The sequence below is a fragment of the Pipistrellus kuhlii genome, unplaced genomic scaffold, assembly GCF_014108245.1.
Source record: "Pipistrellus kuhlii isolate mPipKuh1 unplaced genomic scaffold, mPipKuh1.p scaffold_m20_p_80, whole genome shotgun sequence".
NCBI lineage: Eukaryota > Metazoa > Chordata > Mammalia > Chiroptera > Vespertilionidae > Pipistrellus > Pipistrellus kuhlii.
The window spans coordinates 801648-818381 of record NW_023425585.1 but is presented as its reverse complement, the minus strand read 5'-3'; the positions used below and the strand labels follow the sequence as shown (position 1 = coordinate 818381).

Below are 16734 nucleotides of genomic sequence, written 5' to 3'. Positions count from 1 at the left end.
GAGTAAAAAAGAAGGATCTCTTACCCTTTGAGGCAGCATGGAGGGGCCTGGAGAGTATCATGTTAAGTGAAATAAGCCAGTCTGAGAAAGACATGCATCACCTGACCTAACTCATATGTGGAATCTAATGAACAAAATAAACTGATGGACGGAGTGGGTCCAGAGGCTGGAAGCATGGAACAGAGTGTGGAACCTCAGGGAAGGCGGGGGAGGATGGGTGGGTGGGAGGTAATCAACCAAAGACCTTGAATGCACATACGCATGGCGCATGGACACAGACAATAGGGTGCTGAAGGCCTGGCGTGGGAGGGAGAGGATGGTGGCGGGCTGGAGGGGGTCAGTGGAGGGAAAGGGGGAATATGTAATATTTTCAACAATAAATAATTATTTTAAAAAACACTACAGATTCACGATCGACTAGTTTCTCTTAGACCAGGAGTGCCGGAAGCAGCCTTTGAAATGTGCTGTCCGCTTCTGCCTGCGCGTCCCTCACTCTGAGGACAGACACCTGCCAGGAGGGAGGCCCAGAGGCAGAGCTGTGTCTGTGTCCGTCTGGACTTCAGGGCTAGACGGAGGGGTGGCTGGGGGCTTCGTCAACATGAGTCAGTAGGTGGTTTAAAGAAACTGTGTGTCCCAAGGGCAAGTGGTACAAGGTCAGTCTCCAGTCACCAGCCCCTGTGCTCCCTGAGCTCCGGCGTCTCCATGGCTGCTGGGAGCATCCTGTGGTCTGCGTGCCCGCCAGCTCTGAAGACACCCACGCAGCCCTCGCAGCCTGGCCCACAGCGGGAGCCCGCGCTGCTCTGGGGTTGCTAAGAGAAAGTGGGTTTTGGACAGAAGACAAGTGCTTTCCAGGCTTATGTAAAACCAACCTCGATTGTTCAGAAATGATGCTTTCAGAGGGCATCCAGTAAATTCCAGACAATGGCCAGACCCTGGAGCTGGCAAAGGCTGCCTGTCCCCTCGCGTTGGCTCTGCATCGTGCTGGCTGCCTCGCACCAGGCCTGTCCCGAGGGGTGAGCGTTGCTGCAGGGCGGCCAGGGGGTGTGCAAGCCCCTACAGGGCCCCTCTTTGTCAGTCCCCGAGGCTTGTTAACTACGCAGGCCCAGGGCGGCCGGCAGCCAGGGGCCCAGGGGCCACGCCCCGTCCGCAGCAGGTTGGCCCTCCTTGCCACCTTCAAGTCTCTTCCCCGAGATTCTGACACAGACTCCGGCGCCATTTCTGAGGCTGGCACGCTCTGGCCTTGATCGGAGCAAAGAGGCCTCCGAGCCCCCAGGCTTGGGAGCAGCTGGGGAGCTCAGGTCACTCCCAGAGCACGGCCTGGAGTGCTGCTCCGGGTGAGGTTCCGGGTACAGAGCGTCCTGCCGACGATGGTACAGAGCACAGCGGTGTGAGAAGCACAGGTTCACAGTCACCCTTCGGGGCTCTCGGCCTCTCAGCCTGTGCGCTGCTCAGCTGTCACTCACCAGCTGTCACTTTTCGGCTGTCACTCATTGGCTGTCACTCATTGGCTGTCACTCATTGGCCGTCACTCATTGGTTGGTGAAGGGACTGCGATGTCGCCACGGAGGTTGAAAGTGAGGTCACCAGGTGGTCACAGCTGACCTGAAGCTAGATCACTCAGTGTGACTAGTCTGAGACTCAGGTGTAGAGCACATGTGTCAAACACAAGGCCCGCGGGCCAAATCCGTCCCGCCAGGCCTTGCAATGTGGCCCGCACAGCGCTGTCATCACTGCACTCTGCTGTGTTTCCATCACAATGACAGTTTATGACTGTTCAGTAAACCATTCGGCCAGCAATTTAGGCTGGATTTTAGATTTTGGCCCCTTCTCTGATTGAGTTCGACACCCCTAGTGTAGAGTGATGGCCGCATTTGAGGTAAATGAACAGTAGTCTGAGGTGGTGCGTGCGCTGAGCCCCGGCCTGAGCCCAGATTCCCCTCCATCTCTGAGAGGCAGAGAGCAGACCCCCCCCCCCCCTTCAGTGTGGGATCCGCCTTGCTCAGCGCTGGCTCCTCTGGGTTCCTCCTCTCCTGGCCATCCCTGATCCCGCCTCTCGGGCATGTCCAGGAAGAGGTTAAATAGCAACACAAAGGAGAGGCGGCAGCAGGGACAGCCAGGTGCAGGCTCCCCAAAGTCTGAGCTGCGGCGTGCTCCAGGGTCTGCGGGTCTGGGGCTCCGGCTTCTGCTGCTTCTCTGCTCCCTGGCACCGTAGCCTGGCATGAGGGGTGCCGGGCCCCACGTCTCCAGCAGAGAGCGCGGTCAGCAGGGGCTTCCCGAGAGGGTGGACCCCTTCTTCTCCCTTGGAGGAGGCGCTGGTGTTGGCTGAGATGGAGTGGGGTGTTGGCTCTGTCCCTTCCACTGGCTGACGGTGCCGGCTGGGGTGGCACGTGTGCATGTCCGAACGCCTTAGGTTTCATCTCTCTCCTCGGCTGGCCCAGCTGCTGGCCACCTGCGCCAGTGACGTCCTGCTCCCACCCACCCCATGTCCTCACCGAGGGCCCCGCCTCCTTCGCCCACATCTGCTCTCTCCTCCAGAGCCAAGCCATGCGGATCGTGCGGACGGTGGGGCAGGCCTTCGAGGTGTGCCACAAGCTGAGCCTGCAGCACACGCAGCAGAGCGCGGACGGCCAGGAGGACGGCGACAGCGAGTGGCACAGCCACGGCTCCGGGGACCCAGGTAGGCCGTCGCCACGGGATGTGGCAAGCAGGCAGCCCCGGCGTCTCGGCACCTAAAAATGCTTATTTTCCCTGCTTCTCTCTAGATTCCAAACTTTCTTTAAGGAGCGTGTACCTTATAGCAGGCGGGTGATGTGTGTAAACTGTCAGACAAGGAAGCCTTTTAGGCCTGACCTCAGGAACCACATTGTAAAGGCAGGGCCGCTGCTGCCAAACCTGACTCCCGGGCCATTCTGTCCCATCTGAGGGCAGAGCTCACCACCCACGTGGCTTCTGCTCCTGGTCTGAATCCCATTGTCCTGCGAGCTCTCACCGCAGACACTTCTGATAGCTTCCATTTTCTGTCTGAAAAACTCAAGAAGAGAAACTGAAAACAATTAGAAACAATAACTCCTTTTTGGTGGCAGTTTTCTCCAATCACAGGACTATACCTGAGACTCAGTGCATGGCATTTTCTGAACCCACCGCAGTGGAGAATGTCTGGTTTCCTCCTCGCAGACACTTCCTGTCCGTTTAGGAGAGCCCGCAGCCCGTGCGGTGCCTCCAGAGTTTAGGACGAGAAGCAAAGCACTGAGCGGGCTCTCCCAGGAGGCGGGCGGGGCAGGCGGGCTGGGCTGGCGGTGCTCCCTGCGTGGCACGTGGGCTTCTGCAGACGACAGGAAGATGTAGATGGGCCTGTGGAGCGATCTCAGCTGTCACCAGGGCGGCACGCACAGGTCCATGCCGAGGCTGGCAGGTGGCTGAGGTGGGAGAGCCACAGCGTGCAGGCGGGCCAGAAGCTGGGCGGAGCACAGTTCGAGCCCAAAGGCGGTCTCCCTCCTGCTCTGGGAGGTGGCAGGCTGTGTTCTCCTAAGACCTTCCCCGATGGGGCAGGGCCCACCCACACCAAGTGGGTAAACGGCTCTGCTCACAGCCCGCTGGCTCACATGTTGGCCCCTCCTGGAAAACACCTCCTCAGCCACGTCAGCATGGTCTTGTTTAATGCCATGTTGGCACGCATCACTCACCGTCACAGAAATGGCCTGGCGGTGGTGGGGGTGCTGGGCTGGCAGCCCACAAGGCAGCTGGGCTCTGGCACTTCCCAGAGGGCGACCACATCCACTTCCCTGGTCTCTCCGGATCTTTCTTCCTCACCTGCCCGGAGTCGTGAGACGATGCGTGTACGTCACATAGTGCCAGCGAGTAACAGTGCAAACGCGTACCAGCTGTTGGCGGGTTCCCCAGGTCTGAGTGAGCTACAGCACCAGCCCTGCAGGGGTGCCCTGGCCCTGGGGCCCCCATAGTGCTTAGCCGGTGCCTCCAGGCAGTGCCGGCCAGCAGCGGCCTGCTTCCAGCGCAATGCAGGGGCACTGCCTGTCGGTGGGTGTTTCCTTGGCCAGGAGGGCTCACACATTTGCAGCCGCACTTGCCTTCTTCCTGCCACAGCTGTCCGGCGACACCTGTCCTCTCTGAGCGCCTTCCCAGCGCGTTGCCCACTCCGCCGGGTCCTCTGTGCCGTGGGCGCCGGACACCAGAGCTGACCTGTTGGCGATGGAGCAGGCTTGTTTTTGTTAAAGAATCTCCCGCTCCATCAGGGAGTTTTCCTTCCCGAGAGTCCCTGAGAGCCCGCTGCCCGAGGCCACACTGCAGAGAGAGCCTGTGGGAGCGGGCAGTGCGCTCCGCGGTCCAGGGCCTGGCGGCGGCCGCTCTGGCCCTCAGCAGGGGCAGTGTCCTCAGTTACGAGTGTCCTCTCCTCCCCATTCTCCCCCGTCCAGACCCAGGGCTGATCGCCCTTTGTCTGTCTTGGCAGCAGCTGCCCAGGCCGGTCCTGGGACTGGGGACCAGGCTGCTCTGCCCTCGGGTTTCCTTCACTCCCAAGAAGGTTCCTGGGAGAGGCCCCGTTCCCTAGGAGGCAGCCGGCCTCAAACACAGCAGCCAGCCTGCCCTGGGGAACAGGCATCTGAGACCCTCCCCATGTCAATGGCGATTTACTGTGTGCCTGTCACCTCTGCTGGCCCTGGGCGTCATGCTTACCTGTGCACCCCATCACCGTGCCCCCCAGGACTGTGCCCTCTCACAAACCTGTTCATCCCTCAACCTGTGCCCCATATTTGCTTTTCTCCCCACACACCTGTTCCTCTCCCCAAACCTGCTCCACTCCCAACACCTGTTCCTCTCCCCACATCTGCTCCTCTCCCCACGCCTGCTCCTCTCCCCACACCTATTCCTCTCCACACACCTGCTCCTCTCCACACACCTATCCCTCTCCCCACACCTGCTCCTCTCCCCACACCTGTTCCTCTCCCCACACCTGCTCCTCTCCCCACACCTACTCCTCTCCCCACACCTGTTCTTCTCCCCACACCTGTTCCTCTCCCCACACCTGCTTCTCTACCCACACCTGCTCCTCTCCCCACACCTGCTCCTCTCCACACACCTGCTCCTCTCCCCACACCTGTTCATCTCCCCACACACCTGTCCCTCTCCCCAAACCTGCTCCTCTCCACACACCTGTCCCTCTCCCCACACACCTGTCCCTCTCCTCACACCTGCTTCTCTCCCCACACCTGCTCCTCTCCCCACACCTGCTCCTCTCCCCACACCTGTTCCTCTCCCCACACCTGTCCCTCTCCTCACACCTACTCCTCTCCCCACACCTGTTCCTCTCCCCACACCTGTTCCTTTCCCCACACCTACTCCTCTCCCCATACCTGCTCCTCTCCCCACACCTGTTCTTCTCCCCACACCTGTTCCTCTCCCCACACCTGTTCCTCTCCCCACACCTATTCCTCTGTTCCTCTCCCCACACCTGCTCCTCTCCCCATACCTACTCCTCTCCCCATACCTGTTCCTCTCCCCACACATGCTCCTCTCCCCACACCTGTTCCTCTCCCCACACCTGTTCCTCTGTTCCTCTCCCCACACCTGCTCCTCTCCCCACACCTGCTCCTCTCCCCACACCAGCTCCTCTCCCCATACCTGTTTCTCTCCACAAACCTGTTCCTCTACCCACATCTGTTCCTCTCCCCACACTTGTTCCTCTGTTCCTCTCCCCACACCTGCTCCTCTCCCCACACCTACATCCCTCCCCACACACCTACTCCCCTCCCCACACACCTGCTCCTTTCCCCACACCTGTTCCTCTCCCCTCACCTGCTCCTCTCCCCATACCTGCTCCTCTCCTCATACCTGCTCCTCTCCCCATACCTGTTCCTCTCCCCACACCTGTTCCTCTCCCCACACCTGTTCCTCTGTTCCTCTCCCCACACCTGCTCCTCTCCCCATACCTACTCCTCTCCCCATACCTGTTCCTCTCCCCACACATGCTCCTCTCCCCACACCTGTTCCTCTCCCACACCTGTTCCTCTGTTCCTCTCCCCACACCTGTTCCTCTCCCCACACCTGCTCCTCTCCCCACACCTGCTCCTCTCCCCATACCTGTTCCTCTCCCCACACATGCTCCTCTCCCCACACCTGTTCCTCTCCCACACCTGTTCCTCTGTTCCTCTCCCCACACCTGTTCCTCTCCCCACACCTGCTCCTCTCCCCACACCTGCTCCTCTCCCCATACCTGTTTCTCTCCCCACACCTGTTCCTCTGCTCCTCTCCCCACACCTACTCCCCTCTCTACACACCTGCTCCTCTCCCCACTCAGTCCCTTTCTCCACACCTGTTCCTCTCCCCACATCTGCTCCTCTCCCCACACCTGCTCCTATCCCCACACCTGTTCCTCTCCCCACACCTGCTCCTCTCCCCACTCCTGCTCCTCTCCCCATACCTGCTCCTATCCCCACACCTGTTCCTCTCCCCACACCTGCTCCTCTCCCCACACCTGCTCCTCTCCCCACACACGTCCTCCTCTACACACCTGCTTTTTCCCCCCGCACACATACCTGTTCTTCCCCCACCTGTGGCTCTCCTCACAAACCTATGCCCCCACACTTGTCCCTCTCTCCCACACCTGTGCCTCCCCACTGCTGTGCACCATCTCATCAGACCACTGCCCCCTGATCATTGGTTTTTCCTTATTCCCGTTCCTTCCTTCATTGGGCAGATGTTGTCCAGTCCCCTGACAGAGTTGTGTAGGGACGCAAACTAGCGACCATCACCTCCACATTTTGGAGAGTGCAGACAGGCCGGTGAGGCAGGGAGGACTCCGGCGGGAGGCAGGTGGTGCCCTGGTTCCAGGCACTGAGCCTGGGGCCGGACTGGTGGCTTTGAGCCCCAGCCTTAGCGGCTGTGTGCCCCATTCTTTATCTGTCCAATGGGGGTAATGACAGTGTTTGCCTCTTAGGTGGATTATGAGGGTAAATAAATTAATACGTATAATACCTTAAATTTAGTACATAAAACATAGTACGTGCCATTTAAGCAGTAATACTGCAATTTTGAGGCCAAAAGTAGCCATTTCAAGCCTTTTGGATTGAGCTGGTCACCTGTGTGTGCGATGTGAAAGAACGGTGTCTCTTGGTATTGCTGCGTGCTTCCGTCCTTCACGAAGACCCGCCCTTGCTGGGCCCCTCCCCACAGGCCCTTTGCAGTCCTGCGTGCTGTGCCATCCGAGCCCCTTCCCCCACATCACCTGAACCGCTGGCTCTCCCCGCCCCCACTCCTCTCCCGTCTCATGGGTGACAGCCTCCTGCGGGCTCTGGCTTGTGTCCAGCGCATGAGAGCTCGGACGTGGCTTCCTCGTTTGTGCCGTAGGCTCTGTCAGAGCCATCCAGGCTGCTTCCCGCGTCCGGGCTGATGGGTGACTGAACGCAGCCTGCCTCACTGTCCCTCCTGCCCTTCGGGCCTCTGCCCTGGGGCAAGGTCAGAGCAGGCTCTGGGGCCTCGAGCCTCCTTGTCCCACTCTGCAGTCACACAGCCCCTCCATCATCTGGGCCTGACAGCCCCAGCGAAGCTGGGAGGCCCACCTCGCTGATGCCTCCTGGGCTGGAATGAGGCGGAGAGGACTCACCCCTCTGCTAGGGTCCCCACGCCGTCAGCAGAGACAGAGGAAATGCCATCTTAGCTTCTAGACTTTAGAAGTAGACTCTGTCTTGCTGGGGTGGGAGCGGATAGACTTGCTGGAACAGGTGAGGAGCGGGGCAGCGGTGTTTCCCGGCGTGACCCAGCACTGCCGTGCAGGGGCATGCACTCTTGGTGTCCCATCCCTTCCCGCCTCTCTGTTGCCCGGCAGGCCGCCAGCTCCCTGGAGCCGAGAGGGCCTCCCCGGCCACTGCAGAGGAGACCGACATTGACGCCGTGGAGGTCCCCGTCCCAGGCAGCGACGCCCTTGACTTCAGCCGCGGGGTGACCGACCTGGACGCAGTGAGGAAGGACGGCGCCCCCCACACAGACTCCAGGGTAGGCAGAGGCGCCGCGCACGGCAAGGCCACGGGCCCCGGCTCCTGACAAGCCAAGTCCGCCAGGACTCAGCCAGCCAGTGGGTGCGCGGCCCGCCTCAGCGCCTGGGGTGTCGGCCAGTTCGCCAGGCAGAGCCTGTGCCCCGTAATCTGCTGACCTCCCGGCGCCCTTCGCCCCGCGAGTGCCCCTCTCCTGCCTGAGGGCCAGCAGCCGGGGTCGGGGACAGCCTCTCCTGCAGCGACATCTGCCTCAGGGCTGTCTTAGTGGAAGTAGCCACCTGCCGGGGCCAGCGGGAAGGGACAGGAAGTGCTTTCCACGGACAGGGAGGACCTCCCGGCCTTTGGCTGCATCGGTGACCCCTTCGTCCCTTTCGCTCCGAGCAGGGGCTGTCGCCTTGGCCACGGGGCTTCCTGGGGGCGAGCTCAAGGACGCAGCAGAGGAAAGGGGCGCTGCCTCCGTCTGTCTGTCCGTCCTTCCGTCCCACGCTGGGGGTGGGAGCTGTAGAAATAGCCCCATGTCCGGAAGCTGAAGGAACCCAGCATGTGGCACAGTCAGAGGCGGGGCAGGTGAGGGGACGTGTCAGGGGACGTGTCATCCTCTGGGTTGCACTGCGTAGCCGGTGGGTGCTGAGTGTCCGAGCGGGACTTCCCGCCAGCAGCCCCGCCAGCGCCACACCAGCTGCCCGGCCGTCCGCTCCGCCTGGCCCCTCTCCTGAGCCTTGGTGATAGGTGGGACCTGCAGGTGCCCCACACAGCACAGAGTGAGGGTCCGGGAAGCGCTGCCCAGGGTCACACACAGTCTCCTCTGTCCCGCAGGTGCCGCCCCAGGAGCCTGTGCCCACAGCCTCGCCCCGGATGCCGCTGCCCCCGCCCCGTGCACAGGCCCCGGGCGCGGACACGCCGCTGTCCTCGCAGCACCAGCTGCAGCTCCTGCACCAGCTCCTCCAGCAGCAGCAGCAGCAGACGCAAGTGGCCGTGGCCCAGGTCCTGCTCAGCCTCCTCCCCACTGCCCGGCTCCGCTCGCACGGGCTGGATGCGCCCCCCCGCGAGGGCCCGGGGCAGGTGTAAAGCCAGAGCCTGTGGGTCGCTCGGCCAGACCCATGCTTTGGGCTGGGGGCGGGAGGTGGGAGGGCGTGGGGCCAGTGGTTTCTGCGTGTCCCGCTGAGCTGGGTTTGGCCGCTGGCTGGATAGGGGGTGGGGGCGTGAGTTGAGGTGACCGGGGAGGTGGGTGCTCCGGCCCCTCTGCTCTGCCTTGCTCCCTGCGGGGGTGGGAGGTGGCTCTGGGCCAGGCCGTGACCCTGAGGCCCCTTCCAGGAGCTTAGTGTGAATTTGTGCTAAACACCTTGGCGGAGACCTCTCCTTGCGCCCGGCGCTTGTCCACGCGGCCCCCATGCCTCCGTCAGCGCCCTGGTGTCTCACTGGGTCTGGCACCTGCCGGGCCTGGAGGTCAGGCTGGCGGGAGCTCAGCTGTAGTGTCATCAGTCGCAGCGAGAGAAGCTGGCTGCGGCCTGCGAGCAGGATTGGTGGGGCCCGGAGGCTTGCAGAGGAGGGCAGCGAGTGCCCACTGCCGCTTCCCCCTTCCTCTACTGAGGGAGGGCTCCTGCATCCACGTGGCCCTGGGCGGCGGGAGCAGCAGGACGAGACCATCCATCCCTTTAAGGCTGACTGATCCCGAGGTGGAGTCCTGCTGTCCGGAGGGCAGAGGCGGAGGGCGGTCCTGGGCAGGGAGGTGGGCTCGCTGTGCGCTGAGGGTGGTGCCGGGCTGGCCTCAGCTCGAGCCTGAGCAGATGGATCTGTGACAGCCACCCTGACCAGCCTGAGGCCCAGGCCCTGGCGCCTGGGGCAGCCAGGCTTTGAGACGGGCATCCGTGGGCACGGCTCCCACATGGTGCTGCCTGAAACGCCCACAGGAAGGAAGAGGCTGCTGCCCAGGCTCGGGGTGTTGGGTGCGCAGACAGGGCCACGCGTGCATCCGGGAACACAGAGTGCTGCCGGCGACAGAAGCCTTTGCTGGGAGTGCCGTCAGCAGAGCCTGGGCGCCGGCCGCCCGCCACTCACCCTCCAGGAGCTCCGGGAACACGAGTCACTCAGCACATCGCTGCCGAGTGGTGGTCATTTACCAAGACTGGGCCTGGGCACGTCCCGTGCGTGTCGTCAGATGTGCCTGACCCGCAGCCTGCTGAGACCGACCAGGAGCCATTTCACGTGCCATCGACAGCAGAGTGCAGTGTCCGGGGCACCGCCCGCGGCTGCAGCCTCCGGGCTCGGCAGGCCCGGCTGTGCGTAAGGCACGTGGGTTCATAGACGGCCTCCTGGCACCCCCCGCGCCTTCAAGCAGGTGGACCCACTGCGCCGGGTCTGCACGGCAGCCTGCCTGGCCAACACTGCTGCCCCCGCCGGGGTCTTGTCTGAGACTCGCGGCCCCGCGGCCCAGAGGCTGTGCGTGGCCGCCCACTTCAGATGGTGCGTCGGGCCTCCAGGAGACCCTGAGAGCCTGTGATAAAGACACTTTCCCACAAACATGTGCCCCCAACCCCGGGGCCCTTGTTATTTACCCCCCACCTCCTCGCCCTCAGGGCAAGCCCAGCTGCGCTCTTGTCACCGCGGTGGCCTCCTCCCAATGGTCACAACTTGGTCTCAGACTCAGCCTCGGCCACTCCCTGAATTGGCCCCGAGCTGGGTCAGAAGGCTGCCTGGCTGGGAGGCCCTGGGCACAGGTGGCGCGCCCTGTCACCCCTCCAGGTCAGACCTGTGTCCCTCGTGGACACAAGCCCCTCTGCCCACCTTCCCCACCCAGCATGCGGCTCGCCTGGCTGCCCCAGCCCCTGCTTTTCGATGTACCAGTCAGGCAAGGCTGTGACGGGGGGCGGGGGGCAGGGGGGCACCTGCATGGCCATGGGCTGGGCCCACCTGCTCCCAGTGCTCTGGGCCTGGCGCCTGGCTGCAGGGGGTCAGCCGCTGCCTTCCTGGAGGCCGGCTCCTGGTGAGCTCTGAGGAGAAGGCTATCCTACTCCGTGTTGCTGCCTGAGACCCGCCCTGCGCTTGGTGGAGCGAAGTGTGGTCCCAGGCTCGCGGAGGCCTGCGCTGTGGTGGTTAGAGCCGAGGTGCTGAGCCCTCTGCACCGGCCTCTAGTCAGCGTCGTGCGTGGCTGCTCCCTCCTTGCGCCCTGCCTGCCCCCTTGCATGCTGATTCGCCGGCCTCTGCCTGTTTGTCTGGGGTGGGGGCCAACAGCCATTCCCAGGCCTGTCTCCCCAACTCCAGCCTGGCCCTGCCCCCACTTCTGCCGGAGGAGCTGGAGTCCAGGCAAGTGGGCAGTGGTCTGGCGCTGGGTGGGCTGAGGGTGGGAGCGTTCCGGGAGCCGCATCAGGGGCCTGCCCAGTGCTCTGTGCGGGAGCCATGGCCGCTGGAGGCCGCGGCCTGGCCAGGAAACACGCTCGCTGTGCCAGGCTCAGCCTTCCAAAGGGAAAGGGCTGAGGCAAGTGCAGGGCGGGTGTGGGGACCGAGCGCACCTCTGCAGTGCTTTAAGGCCTGCCGGCCTGCCGGGGTCAGAGTGCGGGCCATGGCAGCGCTGAGCCTGTCCCGGGTGCTAGCAGAGCGGCTCCCACCGATTCCCAACAGGCAGCTGCGTGTTCAGGCCCCGGGGCTGGGGACCCCTGGGTGTCCCCGCGTTCGCAGAGCCGTGGTGCTCACTTCACCCTGTGTACTGTGCCCGCCGGAGCGCGGCCACCTGCAGAAGAAGCTGCATTTTTCCGAGCCCGGGCACCGGGCACCGGGCACCGGCCACTGGCCGCTTCCACCGGGGGGTGGGCCATGGGCCGGCGGAGCCCCCAGGCAGCCTCTGGGCTGGGAGACGGAGATGGAGACTGAGCTGCAGGGGGAGAGGCTTCGCCTGCGGGAGCCAGAGGCCGCTGCTGGCCGGTTCTCCATGCTGAAGGTTCAGATGCAGGAGCCCCGGGGCAGGCTCAGTGGGCAGAATTCTGTGCTTTGTGCACGGAAAGTTGCGTCTCATGCTTCCGTTTTTTCCTGAAGAGCCTAGACTCTGTCTGCTCAGCAGGCCCCTCTCAGCCACAGTCAGCCACTTGCAGGTAGAGTCCTCCTGTCCCTCCCACAGCCCCCTGTCCTGTTCCTCGGGACCAGCAGGTTTGGGGACTTACCTCTGTGCCTCCATTTGCAAGGGAGATAAAGCCTTACAATTGTCTACCCTGACCACGGTTCACAGTCATGGGAGTCAGCTGAGGCCTTGGGGACGGCAGATTTACTTCGGAGGCCCAGGCTCCCTGCTTCCCCCGGCCCCTCCTGGCACAGGGAGGCCCCGTGGGAGCCTGCTGATCACCTTAGTGGCTCCACTTAGAAGCAAGGTCCACCGCAAGGGCACGGCTGAAATCTGCAAGAGCGAGGCGGCCACGCCTCAGAGGGGTTCTGCGTGCTGCCCTGGGGACAGGCTGTGGCTGCTGGCCCTCGTTCAGATTGGATGGCGGGGGTGGGGGAAAGGGGGTAGGGGGCTGCCATCTTTACTCTTGGAGAAACATAGGTTTTTCTGGCTCAAACTGCTCTTCAGAAATGCAGAGCCTTCCCACCAGCTCCCCGGACCCTTTCCCACTGCCCTCGCGCTCCTGCCCCTCATGAAGGTCTTTCTCTGCACCCGGCCCACGGCTGCCACATCCACGAGACCCGCCCCCCCCCCCCCCCCCCGCAGCGACCCTTCATGTCCCAGGCACAGGCCACCTGTGTGAGCGTCCTCCTGCCTGGGGCTCCATTTCCCCGGGGTTTGCTCCGTGTGTCCCCCTGAGTTCTCTAAGAGCCGCCGGGACACGCAGGCAGCGGGCCCGTCCTGGGGCCACAGACAGAAAAAGGGGTGGACGGTCAGGGACGGGGCTGACCCACAGGCGTGAAGACAGACGTGGTTGGGGCACCTCACAGCTTCGAAAGGGCCACAGGGGCTGCAGTTTCTCGGTGTGTTGGGTGTGACTGCTGTGAGCTGGCGGTCAGCGTGTAGGTTCTTGGAAACATCCGGATTACAAGCCCAGGTGCTGCTTCATCTTGGGTTGAATGTGGAGGTCGTGTCCTCTCAGCTCCTCTCTTCTCCACCCTCTTCTCTGCTTCCACTTCAGGTTCACTTGCTGAAGGACCAGCTGGCGGCGGAGGCGGCGGCGAGGCTGGAGGCGCAGGCCCGCGTGCACCAGCTCCTGCTGCAGAACAGGGACGCCCTGCAGCACGTGTCCCTGCTGGTCAGGCAGGTGCAGGAGCTGGAGCTGAAGCTGTCAGGACAGACCACCAGTAAGTCAGGCCCGTCTGCCGGCCCTCGCTGCCTGGGCTGGGCCACCACAAGCTCTTTCCCAAAAGCTCTTGGCGGTGCTGACCTGCTTGGCATTCCAGCAGAAACCCAAGGTCCACATGGGGGACCAGCACGCGCAGGGCCTGACGGGTCCTGGCTGCTCTGGCCCAGTGCCCAGGCTGCCCGTCACCATCACCATCACCAGCATGTTCCCTGCCTCCCTGGGCCCTCAGCTCTCCACCCAGGCCCCTCCCCCCTCCACCCAGCCCCCCCCCCGACACACACACACACCGCCAACACACACACACTCCGGGGACAGGCTGGCTGGCATGGCTCGCTGGTCTCCCTGGCTTTCCCTCCCGAGCACCGAGAGAGGCGGAGGCGCCGCTGGGCGGAGCTGTGCCTGGCACCGGCCTCCGTGCCCAGCGGTCTCCGGGCCAGACCGGGAGTCGCAGCCCCTCGCCGCCCTTGGCCCCTGGGGCTGACCGCTCCATGTGTCCAGCTCAGAGACGAGGCGGTGGCTCGGCAGGTTGGGGACGAGAGATGTGGAGCCAGGTCAAACCCGGTCTAATTGCAAAACTAGTGCTTTTCCTGTGACCCCACAGTCCCCCAGACACCCGTGGCTTCCTGAAAACACGCCTCCCAGGCCTGCCTGCGGCGGGCTGCAGGTTGCAGGCTGGCTCTGCTTGTGCAGCCCAGAGCCCTGGCTGGAGCCTCTGGGTTTTTATTTTTGTCCCTTGAGCGCCCCCCTGCAAGGTGGTTAGTCTGATCCCAGGCCCCCCTTCCCCGCACCGACCCCCAGGGCTCCTCCCCTGCAGCCTGGCGGTGGCTGTGGGCGGACGGGCTGGGGGCGTGCCTGACCCTCGCCCTCTGTCCGCAGTGGGCTCCCAGGACAGCCTGCTGGAGATCACCTTCCGCCCGGGAGCCCTGCCCGTGCTCTGCGACCCCACGACCCCCACTCCAGAGGACCTGCCTTCGCCACCCCTGGGCGCCTGCCCGGCTCTGCCTGCAGGCAGCCCCTTAGGTAGGCGCGACTGCTTGGTGAAGCTGGAGTGCTTCCGGCTGCCGGGGGCGCGGGGCCCGCCGCTGGGTGGCCTGGAGCTGCTGCGCTTCCGGGAGTCGGGCATCGCCTCCGAGTACGAGTCCACCACGGACGAGAGCGAGGAGGAGCCGCCGCGCCTGCTGCACGTGCGGCCGCGCCCGGAGCCGGGCGACAGCCTGGAGGACACGGCCGCCGTGTAGGACGGCGGTCCGGCTGCAGCCGGTGCTGTTGCAGGGCACCGGGTTTTGCTCCAGAGGGTGAAGTGGAAGCCATGGGAGCCCCCGAGGGGATGGCTGCCCGCCAGGGCGGCTGCAAAGTGGCGGCTTTGGCTTTGGGACGGTCCCGGCCCGCAGGCTCCTCCCGTGTCTGAGGCCTCCGTGGTCTGGTCGGTGGGAGGGAGGCCGCTGCCTCGCGCCCCGGGGGCGGGTGGCCTGCAGGTGGGGTGCTGAGCAGGGGCGTGCCAGGCGGGAGAGGGGGCCTGCTCCCGGACGCTGTTTCCCAGGAGACGGTGTGGCCTCTGCTGCCACCTCACCCTCTGCCCACGCCCTGTGAGTGAGCCGCCCGCCGGAGGCAGAGGTGGTCCTGTCCTCTGAGCCCTCTCCCACCCTCCGCTGGTCCCTCCGCTGGACAGTGGTGGTCGGTTCTTACTGCAAAATGCCCACCACAGGCTGGTAGCTGACCTGCTATGTCCAAGGTCCGGAATCACTGCCGCTTGCCAAGACCCCTGCCTCGTCTCCGTGGGCCGGGCCTCGAGCCGCCGGCAGTCCTCCCACCTGAGCCACTGGGGCCCGGCCCACGGAGACTGCTGGCGGCCGGGGGGGGGCGGGGGACAGGCTCCTGTGCTGCCCGAGGGCCGGTCAGGGCAGAGGGTTCACGGGCATCCAAGGCGGTTGGACCATCCGGCAAGATGCCGTCGGCCTGTGGCGCACAGTCGGCGGGGTGTGTGTGCGTGTGCGTGTGCGTGTGCGTGTGGGAGGGAAGGGGTGCGTCGGCGTGTGCGTGACAGACAGGAGCGGACAGATGTCCAGCGTGTGCATTGGTCGAGAGGGTGGCCTGTATTTGCTTCCTCTTCCAGTTCGCAGTTCACACTGGAGGTGGGGCGGACCTCAGGGCGGAGGGAGCAGGGTGTGCGACCTGGCACCGGAGGGAGGACGTGGGCACGGGGCTCCGGGCGCGGCCCTCTTCCGCCCAGAGCTGAGCGTGGGGCAGGCCTGGCTCTGAGGCCGGCGGGTGCCCAGGTCGCCGTTGGACGTGATGGGTGAGGAGGAACAGTCTGTGAGAGGACCCTGCGGAGCCATGGAGGGCACAGCATTGGGGGCTCGGCTCCCTGGTCCTGCCGGACACCCACCCCTGCCCTCCGAGTGCCCTGGGACCCGAGGCCGCCGCCCCGCCGTCTGCAGGCGGCCGCACCGGGCGGAGTGGGACTTGGGCGATGGAGGGCCGGTCTGTCCTCCCGCCCTGCCTCCCCTCTAAGCCCGGCCTGCCCTCCATCCTGCTCGGCCGCGCGTGGAGGACGAGTGGACACGGGCACCGGCCTTGGGGTCCAGCCCACGAGGCCTGCAGTGCGGACGGACAGACAGCACCTCCCCGCAGGGCCCCACACAGCCCTTGGCGCCTGCTTCTCTCCGCTGCTCCTGTGCGCGGGTCTCTTCCACTCCGCCTGGCTCCCCTTCTGTGTCCCCTCCACGGCCATGTGGGTGGCTGGGCCTGCGCTCCAGACGTTTCTTCCTGTAAGTGCACTTACTCCGGGGCCGCCGCTCGCCTGCGGCTCCACTAATAAACCTTCTTACTCTCACCGCTCTCCTGTCGTCCTCTTGCTCTGTCCCCGCCCTGCCCTGGCCGGGACACTCCCCCGGCTGAGGTTCGAGGGGAGTTCACGTGACACGGTTATGTGGACACGGACCGGCCTGCATGCTCACCCAGAACGCTTTGCTTCCCCAGGGGACCGTGTCCCTGTCGGGCTGTCTGTCAGCGCAGGAGGGTGTTGGCCGGTGGAGGTGGTAGTGGGCAGCAGCCAGGGTGAGTGCTGGGGAAAGCTGGATGTCAGCCGTTGGAGGTAACACTGAGACCACCAGGCGACAGCAGCCCAGCAGCTCCCTGACTAGTTGTCTCGTGTGGGTCAGTGGATTCTGAGTGGGTGCATCTTAGAGAGTCTGCTCCAGGGCCACGCCAGCTGCCCAGCAAGGACTGTGGAGGGCGGGAGGGAAGGGACAGCGGAGGTAAGGGACAGCGGGAGGGGACAGCAGGAAGGGACAGCAGGAAGGGCCAGCGGGAAGGACAGCAGAGGGAAGGGACAGAGGGAAGGGACAGCGGGAGGGGACAGCGGGAAGGGCCAGCGGGAATGACAGCAGAAGGAAGGGACAGCGGGAAGGGATAGCGGGAAGGGACAGAGGGAAGGGACAGCGGGAAGGGAC

The 16734-nt window shown here is 64.3% G+C and overlaps 1 protein-coding gene across 2 annotated transcripts in view; it reads left to right on the top strand.

The window, feature by feature from the left end:
• LOC118712031 (nitric oxide synthase 1 adaptor protein) overlaps positions 1-14689 on the top strand; it is a 91052-nt gene extending 76363 nt beyond the window's left edge. The window contains exons 6-10 of one of the 2 annotated variants that reach the window (XM_036425435.2): positions 2536-2677; positions 7838-8004; positions 8820-8987; positions 13115-13280; positions 14159-14689. In XM_036425435.2, coding sequence (XP_036281328.1) covers positions 2536-2677; positions 7838-8004; positions 8820-8987; positions 13115-13280; positions 14159-14520 — 1005 coding nt within the window. In that variant the 3' untranslated portion in view covers positions 14521-14689. The remainder of the gene's footprint in view (positions 1-2535; positions 2678-7837; positions 8005-8819; positions 8988-13114; positions 13281-14158) is intronic. The other variant, XM_036425436.2, reaches the window with a different exon arrangement.
• The last annotated feature ends 2045 nt before the right edge of the window (positions 14690-16734 follow it).